The sequence below is a fragment of the Pelodiscus sinensis genome, chromosome 3 (assembly GCF_052426305.1).
Source record: "Pelodiscus sinensis isolate ZL-2025 chromosome 3, ASM5242630v1, whole genome shotgun sequence".
Lineage (NCBI taxonomy): Eukaryota > Metazoa > Chordata > Testudines > Trionychidae > Pelodiscus > Pelodiscus sinensis.
In genome coordinates, this window is record NC_143054.1 from 85,498,961 (window position 1) to 85,511,726 (window position 12,766).

The 12,766-nt window shown below is 40.2% G+C and overlaps 1 protein-coding gene across 2 annotated transcripts in view; it reads left to right on the forward strand.

Moving 5' to 3' along the window:
• The window catches only part of RFX6 (regulatory factor X6), a 57,095-nt gene that overhangs the window by 11,667 nt on the left and 32,662 nt on the right, over window positions 1-12,766 (forward strand). For both annotated transcript variants that reach the window (XM_006123056.5, XM_014573630.4), the window contains exons 5-6: window positions 5,091-5,168; window positions 8,850-8,877. In XM_006123056.5, coding sequence (XP_006123118.3) covers window positions 5,091-5,168; window positions 8,850-8,877 — 106 coding nt within the window. The remainder of the gene's footprint in view (window positions 1-5,090; window positions 5,169-8,849; window positions 8,878-12,766) is intronic.

Sequence of the window (12,766 nt, forward strand, 5' to 3'; positions counted from 1 at the left end):
ACACTGCCCCAAAGAACTTTCAATACATTATTCAAAGAAAAACTCCTACTTTCTATGACCAAATTATCTCACTTTGACCTTGCTACTGTCAGGATAATGATAAAACTTAAAAAACAACAAATAATCTAGTAGCACTTTACAGACTAACAAAACATGTAGATGGTATCATGAGCTTTCATGGGCAAAACCCACTTCTTCAGATGACTGGAGTATAATGAGTCCAGATCCAAAGATAAATAAGGGAAGCGGGGGGGAGGGGGCGGAGAGAAGAAGAGAGACAGTGAGTAGATAAAACTTAAAAAACAACAATCAGTCTAGCAGCACTCTAAGGACCAACAAAACATGTAGATGGTGAGTAGATAGTTCAAGTAGTTACAGGAATCTGTTAAGAACCATTAGCACCTCCAATGTTTGGTTGGTTGGTTAAGTTATTAAAAGGTGGAAAGTAGTGTGTAGTGTGTGAGGCATCCAATATCCTTGTTTAAACCATTAGCATAAGAATTAAACTTGTGAATTAAGTTAAGTTCCAGTCCTTCTCTGTGTTTTTGGCTTGTGGAATTGTTCTGAAACAAAATGGTGACTTAAAGATCCATTAATGAGTGTCCAGGAATATTAAAGTGTTCTCCAACAGGTTTTTGTGTATTGCCTTTTCGGATATCTGATTTGTGTCCATTAATTCTTTCTCATAGAGATTGTCCAATTTGGCCAATATACATTGCAGTGGGGCATTGCTGGCATTTGATCTCTTTTTCTTCTCCCCTTTCTTCCCCCTCCCCCCTTCCCTTATTTATCCTTGGATCTGGGCTCATTATACTCCGGTCATCTGAAGAAGTGGGTTTTGCCCACGAAAGCTCATGATACCATCTACAAGTTTTGTTAGTCTTTAAAGTGCTACTAGACCATTTGTTGTTTTTTTAAGCTTTTTCTCTTAGGGTATGTCTACACTAGCTCATTAATTCAAGCTAGGTAGGCAAATGAGGTGACTGGAGTTGCAAATGAACCCCGGGATTTAATTATCCCGGGCTTTATTTGCATGTTCCCGTCCGGTCGCCATTTTGAAATTTCACTAGCCCGAACTCGCTGCCTCGCAGCTACACGCAGCAGTGAAATGTTAATTCGAACTAAGTCCTTAGTTTGAATTAACTGTTACTCCTCATTCCACAAGCAGTAACAGCTAATTTAAACTAAGGACTTAGTTCGAATTAACGTTTCACTGCTGCGTGTAGCCGCACGGCAGTGAGTTCGGGATAGTGAAATTTCAAAATGGCGACCAGACAGGAACATGCAAATAAAGCCCAGGATATTTAAATCCCAGGCTTCATTTGCAACTCCGGTCACCTCATTTGCCTACCTAGCTCGAATTAACGAGCTAGTGTAGACATACCCTTACAGACTAACTTGGCTATCCTTCTGAAGGATAATGATAGATCACAGCCATAGACAGAGCTGACCAGTGAACCGTTGGGGCAAGCCTATTCCCAGAAGCGTTTTGAGGTCTCAACATTTATTTTCATTTGGCACTGGAAGGTTTTCCATTGGAATTGTGTCAGTAGAGAGGTAGGGATGTGTGTGTGTCATAGTGGATCTGGCTGTCATGTGCCCACTGGCTGGCTGTGGTGGGACACTCAGGTATAAGTCCTGCTCTTATTAATTGAAAGCAGAGTTTTTCATCCCAGATCCCCCATGATTTAGGAAGCACAGAGTTTTTAACCTGTCTCACATCCCAGGATAATGCCCTAACTGCCCTAGAGAATCTTTCTTTCTCTTCCTGGATCCTAACCCCATTTTGATGAAGTCTTCACTGAAGCCAAAACATTTTGGCTTAGGTGAAACAGTGTGTTTCACTGCAGAGCAGGCTTCCAATCAGCGCTCGTCGTGGCTGCCCTGTATTTCCCATATTGCTGAAGGGGTGGGGATGCTGGCTACACCCCAGTTAGATGGGAAGAGGGCTACTGTTGAAAAGTTTAAGCCATTGTCTCAGATGAATATATAATCATCTGTAAGCGCTTTGCAGCAGGGACTGTGTTCCCTTGTGTGTTTAGACAATGCCCAGCTTATCGTGGCTGCCTCCAGAAAAGAAATAATAAACAATAACGCCTATGATCAGTGTATTACCTGTGACAGCTCCTCAGGACAATGTACATACTGTGTAGAGTAGACACACAGGAGATTGTGTTTGAGCTCAAGTTACATTTTAATTTCTTTGTAGACTTTGATCAATGTTAAATCTTAGCTTTTATCCATCATGTCTGAAAACTATTATCTTATTTATTAGGAGTGATTTAGTGGGTTAATAAAACTGATATGGCAGCTGGCCTCGTGATAACAAGTTATTGCAAGTCCCTGAACAGCTTAATCCTATCATTTCCTTATCAGCCATCATTTGTGTCCGTGTAAGCTAAAATCAGGGCTACTAGTTGCACAGGAACATATATTATGGCAGACCTATGAAATAAAAAAGGAAAGCAGTTTAGTCTGTCTCTTTTTAAAGGCTCTGTTAATAAGTCCTCCACCATCATGGATTTTATTTTATTCCTAGTTTATCATATTTAAGATAGCAAATATATAGCTATGCAGTTGTATATTTCATATAATGAATGAGAATTCCACATTTGTTGAGAAAGAAGGACTATTTTTGTAGGAGGTTAGTTTTAAAATAAAAAATGGCAAGTGTTTGAAGCTGCAGAGAGATTTCAGATGTTCAGCTGAGAACTGAGAAGTTGTTTTAGTGGCAGAGTGCAAGTCAATGGTACATTTATTATAGGCACATATGTTATAATGATGCCAAGTGGTCATTGTTAAACACATTACTGCTTTCATTGTTTGCCTGAAATTTACAAGTAAAGGTTACTCCACCAAAACAGCATCGTACCCAATGACCCTTGAGAAGGGCGAGATTTTGGCTGATCAGCTTGGCTCGTTGCAATGAGTATATTAGTTTGAGGATCAGTGACATGACTAAGTGCACGTGAGCAGCCCAATTTTAAAGATGCATTAGCATTGCTCCAAACGATGTCCATATAAGTACATATCATTATGCATTCAACATATTTTAAAATACTTATGCTATCTCTGAATAATGGATCTAACTCTAAGATCTTATGTAGAATAGTTTCAATTCAATAGGAGAAAAATGTCCATGAGCCCAGAGTGAAAAGTTTGCACCTGAACTTTGTTGAATCGGGCTGCTCACATATAATTGAGGATCAGTGACATGACTAATGCACTGATGCAGAGACTGAAAGATCAATTCTTTTCTTGAAAAGAAACCTCTGTGTTGCCATAAAATTAGGATCTCTTTCTTTTACCTTTCAAGTGAAATGCAGCACTGGATCACTTTAAAAGCATGTGGGTCTCTTCTTCTCTCTGTTAAACCTTAGGGTGCTTTTACCTTATACTTTAAACGTGACTTTAGTACTTTGAAAAGTGTAGGTATGTGGATCCTGTTAGTAAACAGGCATATCAGGTCAATGAAATTCTGTAATGCTGGTATGGGAATTTGATGCTATTACATCACTTAAGCTTCTGAGCACATGCAGTTTCCTGAGTTTACAGGACCCTAAGTGGTCTCAGACTGTGCTAAAAAGATAGAACTACACTACAGGAAGATCGGCAAGATAACATATAGGGGAAAGTGGATATGACCTCCTGGCGCAAGATTTTCTCACCACCACTTACCTAGTGAGACTCTCCAGTTTGTAGCAGTATAAGAACATTGGATAATCAGAAGACACAATCCCATTTGATAGTCCCATCTAGAATCAGGACCATTGAATCTAAACTCTATGAGACCATCTAGCCTTCCTGCCAGTGCGAGATTGTTTCATCTCATACGTTTACAAGAGTTTTATCCTGTCTAGTTATCAGTGTGCTAGGTGATGGAGCTAATCACTCTGTGGTGGTTATTCTTCTTCCCTTCTACCCTGAGGGATCTTGCAATTGTCCACCAACTCTAGCCGGTAGGAATTTCTTCACCTAATTGTCCCTCCATCCCGTCTGCAATTTTTTAAAAATCAGGAATGAAAGGATTAATATAGAGAAATTTTAAACTGGGTTATGAGTTTGGGATCCCTCTGGATAAATGGTGCCATATAAATGTAAACTAGTAGCTTTTATAGATGAGGAAATGATGTTGGTGTAAGGTAAGTGCGATACTGTGACGCCTCTGAGTCATTTTAAATACATTGCTACTTTTATTGTTTATACCTGAAATATGCAAAGTGGAGTCAATCTACATCTTCCCCTTAGTTAAGATGACACAACTCCACTGAGTTTGCAGAGGTTACGCCACTGCAGTTTAAGCCCGGTCTACATACAAAGTTGATGAGTTTAATAACGGTGTGATTCTAAACCAATATACTTAAGCCATAGCAATCTTTGTCTTATGTTAAGAGTATCCATGTGAGGGGAATAGTACTGATTTAACTAGTGAATCAGTGTACACATTGGATGGAAAAGGCATACAAGGAGAATCCAGCTAAAGTCAGGATTCAGGGATAGTATTTGTAGACATGGGCAGGAGGCTAAAAACTAAATCACAGGAAAGACAAGCACTGTAGTTGTTCCAAGCACCTTATCTGATTGAAGATGCTGCAGCATCACACCAAGAAAGAAGTAGTCTGAAAGGCAGGCTGATTACAAACCACTTAGAACTTTCCAAAGACTCACATACTACAGAGATGAGCCTGATATAAAAATCTAGATAGATCAAACCTGACTCTTTAACCTTCATAAGGAAGCAAGCTGAAATCTACTGCAAACCATGGAGCAGAGATGAGATATAACCTGGCAGGCCATACCATTTAATAAGTGGTCAGTTGCCTTCTGCACCAGTTGAAAGTCCATATGAGTTTCTAGTCTACCCATGTGAGAGAAGGAAGTAATGTATCTGTGGTCTTTGGACCAAACCTTGAATACAATGGTAATAGTGCCATTGCCTTCAGTAGCACCAGGATTTGTCCCAGTAACATGAAAAATAACTTTAATTAAAACAGATTCTAAGGAAAAGTTGAGGTGAGCACCAGTTTAATTCTCTGTAGATCTTTGTGTGTGTCCTCCACAAACGTAAGCAGCTATTTTCTTTTTCACAGGTATCATTATTATGGAATCGGCATTAAAGAAAGCAGTGCATATTACCACTCTGTGTATTCTGGAAAAGGGTTGACAAGGTATAGTAACATGACTTCTGAGATTCAGACTGCCACTATATTTTGGAATGATGTTCAGCAATGATCTAATCTTAATCTCGAATATCTAAGTAAGATAGTCTTAGGACACCTATCACTGTAGTATAGAGGCACCAGTAATATCATGCTCTCATGTTTTAATGTTTCTGGTTTAGGGCAGTAATTTACACCAGAAAAATCAAGGGATACATTTTTGAACACAGTCAGCCAGATTCTAGCTGGTGTAATTTAGCACACCACCACTGAAGTCAAGAGAGCTATGCTATTTGCACCATTTATACTAGCCTGCTAAATGTAGAGAAGCTCAATTTTCAGAGCATTTTGTTTACACATGTGTGTGTGGTAGTCTTCTCCATTCGCCACCCAATGCAGCTCACCATTGTGAGACTGCCAGGGAATGGTGTGAAGTTGGCACCTGTGGGCAGGGAGGACAGGTTTCAGTGTTGATTAATATTTACTGGTTCTTTTACTGACAAATATCAAGCTGAAACCTAAACCAGAAACTCTAATTATATTTACTTAAGAGACAGCTAGCAAGATCAATAAATTATGATAGCTGCATGTTGGTTTACCAAACAAAAGATTAATAGTTCATAAAACAAATGTTTCTGTTCACATATGGCTTGAATGACGGCTTTCATTGCAGATGAAAATACAGACATGAGTGGGACTATGTTAAAGGAAAAGGATAAATGAGTTCATGGGTATATATAAAAAAAATCGCCTCTGTCAGTTTCAGGTTATCACCAAGGGTCCTTGGCATAGGAAACAGAACACAGCAGAACACATGAGACTAATACTGACTTTGGTCATCTAAAGAAAGGGGGATCCTGCAGTTGCTGGGTATAATAAATCAGAACCTGCCATTTCCTTATCCAGTATTTATCAAGGGCTGCGGAGGTGGTGTTGGCACATATGTAGATGGGGCTATTTTGTAATGCAGAATTATCTTGAACAAATTGCTCATTTAATTGAGTGAGAGGCACAAAAGAGACCATATCACTAATGGCCCTGGGCAGTATCTCAGCCAGTGCCATGCACCATTAGGTTCAGGCTCTGGCCTTTCAAGCTACAGTGCTGCTGAGTAAAAGAAAGTGGAGTTAATGCAAAAGTACCCAGGGCCAGATTTTCACAGGTGCAGATGGGTGCCTACTGGGATTTTCCAGCTCTTCCAGGTGCCTAGCAATCATTGATTTCAATGTGAGAAGTAAGGGCCTCGACATGTTTAAAAAACCCAGTAAGCACTTTCTACATCTTTAGATGCTTAAAGAACCTCTAAAAATCCCCTTCCCCAAGCCTGGTTGTTTAAAGGAAGAAGCCTAACACACTCCTACTAATAGCACAGGCAGCCCTGTGGGAAGAGCAGCTTTAGCTCGTGATTGGGACTTTGGAGGAACACATCCAGCAAAGGCTACCCAAGTTATTTGCAGAACTGGTGGTGTCCCCTTGCTGCTCGGGCCACAATACAAACCTAGCTGTAAGATCACTTAACTCCATCTCTACTTGTCTTCTGGTATCGGGAATCAGACATGAGGTTTGAAAGGAATACACATTTCCCCTTTCTAAGACACTCACTGTGACTCCCCTCCACCATTTGCCTTGTATGTGGCCTGTGCAGGCAGAATGTCTTGGGTCACGTCTGGCCATGTTAGCTCCACTTCCTGTCCCCGGCACATCTCAATGGCTTGAAACCACAATATTACCCTATGTCAACTTCATGTTGCCATTGTAATCTTATCACCTTGAAGCTAAATTAACAGGGAATTCTATTAATTAAACAAACCACAACTGGCTTGTTTTCATCCTTGTGCAGATCCCTGTAAAACCTTGCCACCTGGGAATCCCTAAGGGTATGTCTACACTACCACCCTAGTTCGAACTAGGGTGGTTAATGTAGGCAACTGGAGTTGCAAATGAAGCCCGGGATTTGAATTTCCCGGGTTTCATTTGCATATTGCCAGGCGCCGCCATTTTTAAATGTCCGCTAGTTCGGACTCCGTGCCCGCAGCTACACACGGCACGAAGTAGGTAGTTCGGATTAGGCTTCCTATTCCGAACTACCGGTACACCTCGTTCCACGAGGAGTAACGGTAGTTCAGAATAGGAAGCCTAATCCGAACTACCTAGTTCGTGCCGCGTGTAGCCGCAGGCACAGAGTCTGAACTAGCGGACATTTAAAAATGGCGGCGCCGGGTAATATGCAAATGAAGCCCAGGAAATTCAAATCCCGGGCTTCATTTGCAACTCCGGTTGCCTACATTAACCACCCTAGTTCAAACTAGGGTGGTAGTGTAGACATACCCTAACATAGTAGATCTAATTCAACTTGAGTTTTCCAGTGACTTCATGTAGCACTTGCTTTCACCAATCAAGCCAATGGAAGTCTTCCCATTGACTTCTATGGCCATTGGTCCAGACCCAGACAGAATGCTATCTACACTATTTCATATTCCTGACAGTTATTAACGATTTTTTTCCCATTTGGATTGAAACCATTGGGTATGTCTACACAGCAGTGTTATTTCAGTGTAACTGAAATTATTCGGAAATAACATAGTATGCATGTTACACTACAAGCCTTTATTTTGAAATAGTGTCCTGGAGCTGGAAGACTTCTTACTCTGACTCATGGTAACCCTCATTTCATGAGGAGTAAGGGAAGTCAAAGGAAGGCTATGTCTAGACTGCAGGCTTCTTTCGAAAGATGCTCTTTCGAAAGCATCTTTCGAAAGAGCATCTTTCGAAAGATCGCGTCTAGACTGCAGGCGGATCTTTCGAAAGAAAAATCCGCTTTTTCAAAAGAGAGCACCCAGCGAGTCTGGATGCTCTCTTTCGAAGACGGCCTCTTTACATTGAAGAACGCCTTCCTTCGAAAGAGGAACTTTCGAAGGAAGGCGTTCTTCCTCATGAAACGAGGTTTACCGCCATCGAAAGAAAAGCCGCGTTCTTTCGAAATGATTTCGAAAGAACGCAGCTTGAGTCTGGACGCAGGGGAAGTTTTTTCGGGAAAAGGCTACTTTTCCCGAAAAAACCCCTGAGTCTGGACACGGCCGAAGAGTGTTCTTCCTTCAACTTCCTGCTGTATAGACAGCGCCAAAAGCCAAGTTAAGCTATTTCGACTTAAGCTACACAAATGATGCAGCTGAAGTTGCGTAGCTTAATTCCATTTTAGCCCTGATGTGTTGATGTAGCCATTCTGAATGCTAAGAGAATAACTAGTTTCTAGAAATCACTATTTTATGCTATCATCCTTCTCAATGGGGAAGGTCTAAACTCTTTTTTAAATTTATTTTTATTCATTTTATACTAAATTTTCTAGACCAGTTCTAAAATATTCTAGATTTGTAGCTAAATCTTACTTACACTGACTTTTGTGAGGTTGTGGCACAAGCTGGAAATCTGAATAGAACTAGGGCCTTAGACTTTTCTGTTTGATCACTGTCCTAAATTGTTCACTTTTAAAAAACTGTCTGCCATGGCTTTAATTGGATACCAGTAAAAGTTAAGGAATACAGCTAATTGTCCAGGTTTATTTTTCAGGATCACCATGATCAATTTTTCCATTAAGTGCAGTGTGTTGGAGAGGAGTTGTTGTTATTGTTTAATTAGAATAACCACAATGCTAAATTTTGAAGTACTAATACAGTCTGTGTGTTTTCAAAGGTTTTCTGGAAGCAAGTTGAAGAATGAGGTAAGCACCATACCCTGTTTTCTCTCCCTTGTAGTCCAGTTATTCACAGTAGTACTGTTAAATAGGAATGGTTCCCCTCCCCTTCATCTCAGTTTGCTTGAAAATCACAACAGGACATTAAAGGATAGATTGTGTGGATTGTGGAAACTTTAGCCATGTTGCTAATGAAGCCAATGAAATTACATTTGTGAGTAAGGGTTCTCAATGTAAATCTAGCTTTCTGCGTCTGAGATCATGGAGTTAACTTTCTAAACAAAATGAAACCAAATGTGGCCAGATAGGATTTAGTGAAAATTTTGCAATTTTCCTTCCATTAGAACTATATATCTGTTCACTGCTTTAAACATATCATAGAATCATAAAAATGCAAGATTGGAAGGGACCTTTAGAGCTCATCTGGTCTAACCCCCTGTATTGAGGCAGGACTAATTACTAGGTCATCCCTGGCAGGTGTTTGTCTCACCTGTTCTTAGAAATCTCTCATGATGGACATTCTACAAATTCCTGGGGCATTTTGTCCCATTAGTTTTTTCAGAAAGGATTTATAGTGATTGCATGAAGTGTCACTCTCACCAGCAATATTGAAACATCGAAAAGATTTTAAAAATCTGAGGTTATGGCTACACTAGCCACCCTAGTTCAAACTAGGGTGGCTAATGTAATCATTCGAACATGCAAATGAAGCCCGGGATTTAAATATCCCGGGCTTCATTTGCATCTTCCCGGGCGCCGCCATTTTTAAATGCCCAATAGCTCGAACCACCTGCCCGCGGCCACGGGCTAGGTTGTTCGAATTAACACTCTTAATTCGAACTACCTAGCCCGTGCTGCGTGTAGCCGCGGGCAGATGGTTCGAGCTACCAGGCATTTAAAAATGGCGGCGCCCGGGAAAATGCAAATGAAGCCCGGGATATTTAAATCCCGGGCTTCATTTGCATGTTCGAATGATTACATTAGCCACCCTACTTTGAACTAGGGTTGCTAGTGTAGCCATACCCTTATAGGTACAGACTAAATGAAACTTGACATGGATGAACATTGCGTGCCAGGCATATTGTTTACCTCTGGTATGTTTTATCACATTTTTTAGTATTTTTTTCTGTATTAGAAGATATCAGCAAACTCTGTTATCTAAACCAGTTAGTGTGCCATTAGAGTCTGCATGGTTAATTAGGCTGATAATATTACTCTCATTATCTTAATGTTATATAGCCATTAGAAACAGATGGTATTAGAATGAAAGGGCAGGTGGCAATGGGTTAAAATATCAGACCTAGAAGTGGGACACAGTTGTATAAGTACATTAACACAATGAAATCGTGCAAATGTTTGTCCTAAAAATACTTTTATGCGCTAATTTCTTTTAATCAAAGCTTTTAATACATTTAATGGATAATTGCATAATGAAGGCATCCAGATTGCTCCTGTTATCATTTAAAAACAAGTCTTGATTCTGACAGGCAATTGTAGAACTGCAGAAATATTGACTCAAAACAGTGTTTTAACTGTCTAATGTTTAAGTCAATACAGAATTTAAACTTCTATCATTTCTTTTATTTAGCTCTTTATCTGTGTTTGACTAGGTTGATGGCACAGGCAAGATACTGTTCAAATAACATATGTCTGTCATTCCTTGCTTTTTATTTTGCTTTTTAATGATAAAGTAAAGACTGTTTGGAAATCTGGAGCGTTCATTAAAATCTGAATTTAATGTTTCCCAAATGCAAATGTACAGCCTCAAAAGAAACAAATCAGTGTGAGGATGTCAGTCAGAAGATTAAAAAACAGGACAAATAAATAGTGGACAACACTTAGCTTCAGTTCTTGTTTTTCTGAATGTATTTAATTTGAGACAGACTTAGATTTTTGAAATCTTTACATCAGTTTCAGCGGACACAGATTTATACAGCTTTCTGTATTTCTTTGCAGTGTGTTTATGTACACCGATGGAACTTGCTAAATCATGCTAGGATGAAGCTCGCCCATATGTAGAGTAGAGATGTTAAAATCCCAGTTAATCAGTTAACCAGTTAAATATGACCTGTTCACATCCCTAATGTAGATGGCTACAAAAAGACCAATATAGGTACCACTCACATTCTCAAATTAGGGTTTACATGTGTTTGACCAGAACCTGTAGAGATTGGGGGAACCGATTCAGAATGAATGGATCCATGGAGGTGAATTCCTCTCATTGCAAAAGGCCTGTGCAAGGCTCTGTGTACTGAGGACTAAGTGAGGCAGAGATGGATCACGGGGACTTGTTCAGGCAGCCTTACCAGGTGTAAATGTAGCCTTATGTGAGCAAACATGGCTCAATAAGTCAGGAGCATATCACCGAATGTATTCTGTCCATTTATCTTGACCACTATCATTTCATTTGCCTCATGAGATTTCCTAATGCAGCAATAAGTGTACTGCAGTATCGGTAGTAAAGCTTAGGCAGTCTTATTAACGTCATACCTCATATTATACAGGGTGCTACTGTTCTGTCTGTGCTGAGAAGTGGGCTGAGGCAGGCAGGTTTTTATGGCAAACAAGAGAAGCGTAGGGTTGTCATGTTTATCATACAGTCCGTATCTAAACACGCAGTGTAGTTATTGTTTCATTATCTCCACCTGACGTCATTCTGAACCTGAAAGGGTTACATCAGCATTTGCTGTCTGTATTTTAGCCCTTAAAACTTTCCTCTTGAGGCACAGCCAGCACCTGTTCTACCTTTGACTGTGATCCTTCCACGGCTTGCAAGATTAAGTTAGGTCGCTGCTTGAATGGGACATCTGTAGGAAACACCTAGAAACTGAATAAAGTGTTTTGGAAGATTCAGGGGGGAGCTGATTCAGTACTGAAACAGTGATCTCACAGGATAGAATTGGCAGCATTGTGCTCCTCAGAATACTATCCTCGAAGGAGATGTAAACCTGGCATCACAACCTCTTGTGGTTGTTACAGTCTCACAATACTACTTTTTTTTTTTTTTAGTATGAGAGAGTTGATCTTGGTGTCTTGGCCAAAAGTATGTTTTGTCTCTCTACACTATCCCGGCGTTTAAGCTGCATGAGTTATTCTTCGCTTCCTGCCTTCAAGCCCAGTCTGGGAGACCTCAGTCAAGCAAAACACTCATTTGCCACTGGGCTCTTGAATTGATGCATAGTTTGGCTGTGCATTTGTAATGAACTGGAGTCACACACACCTCCAGACACCACTGCCTTCAGCAGGGATGGAACCAAAGCCACAGGTCACTGCCATTTGAAAACTGGAGAAGGCACAGAGCTTAATTCAGTTCCTGAGAATGAATAAATGAGAATCACATGTATGCAAGCTAGACTGTTCTGGGAACCTTTATAAGTTAACGGCAGCCTAACTCCAAAATGAGCAACCAACAAAGCTGTTCTTTCACTTATCTAGCCAGTGTGAACAGAAGAAACAGTCTTGGGGCACGTCTACACAGCAGGTCAAAACTTGAATTAAGCTATGCGGCTTCAGCTACGTCAATTGTGTAACTTAAGTTGAAATAGCTTAATTTGGCTTTTGGTTCTGTCTACACAGCAGGAAGTGAATAGAAGAACACTCTTCCTTCGACTTCCCTTACTCCTTGTAAAATGAGGGTTACAGGAGTCTGAGTAAGAAGTCCTCCAGCTAATGAATCTTTGATATAACTCTGTTAAAGTCAGTGGAATTGCAAAAAGATGAAGTTGGCCCAAAGTGATCTCCTGGTTTTGTAGAACTTTGTATATATTTGTAGGTATGTCCATTTAAGTACAAGAGATTATAGCCTGCTTTGACTAGTAAACCTAGTGTCAATTCTTTGAAGCCAATAGAATTCCATGAATTCAGTGGAGGTGATTACAGGTTTGTACAATTATAAAAGCAAAAATTGATTGTGCTT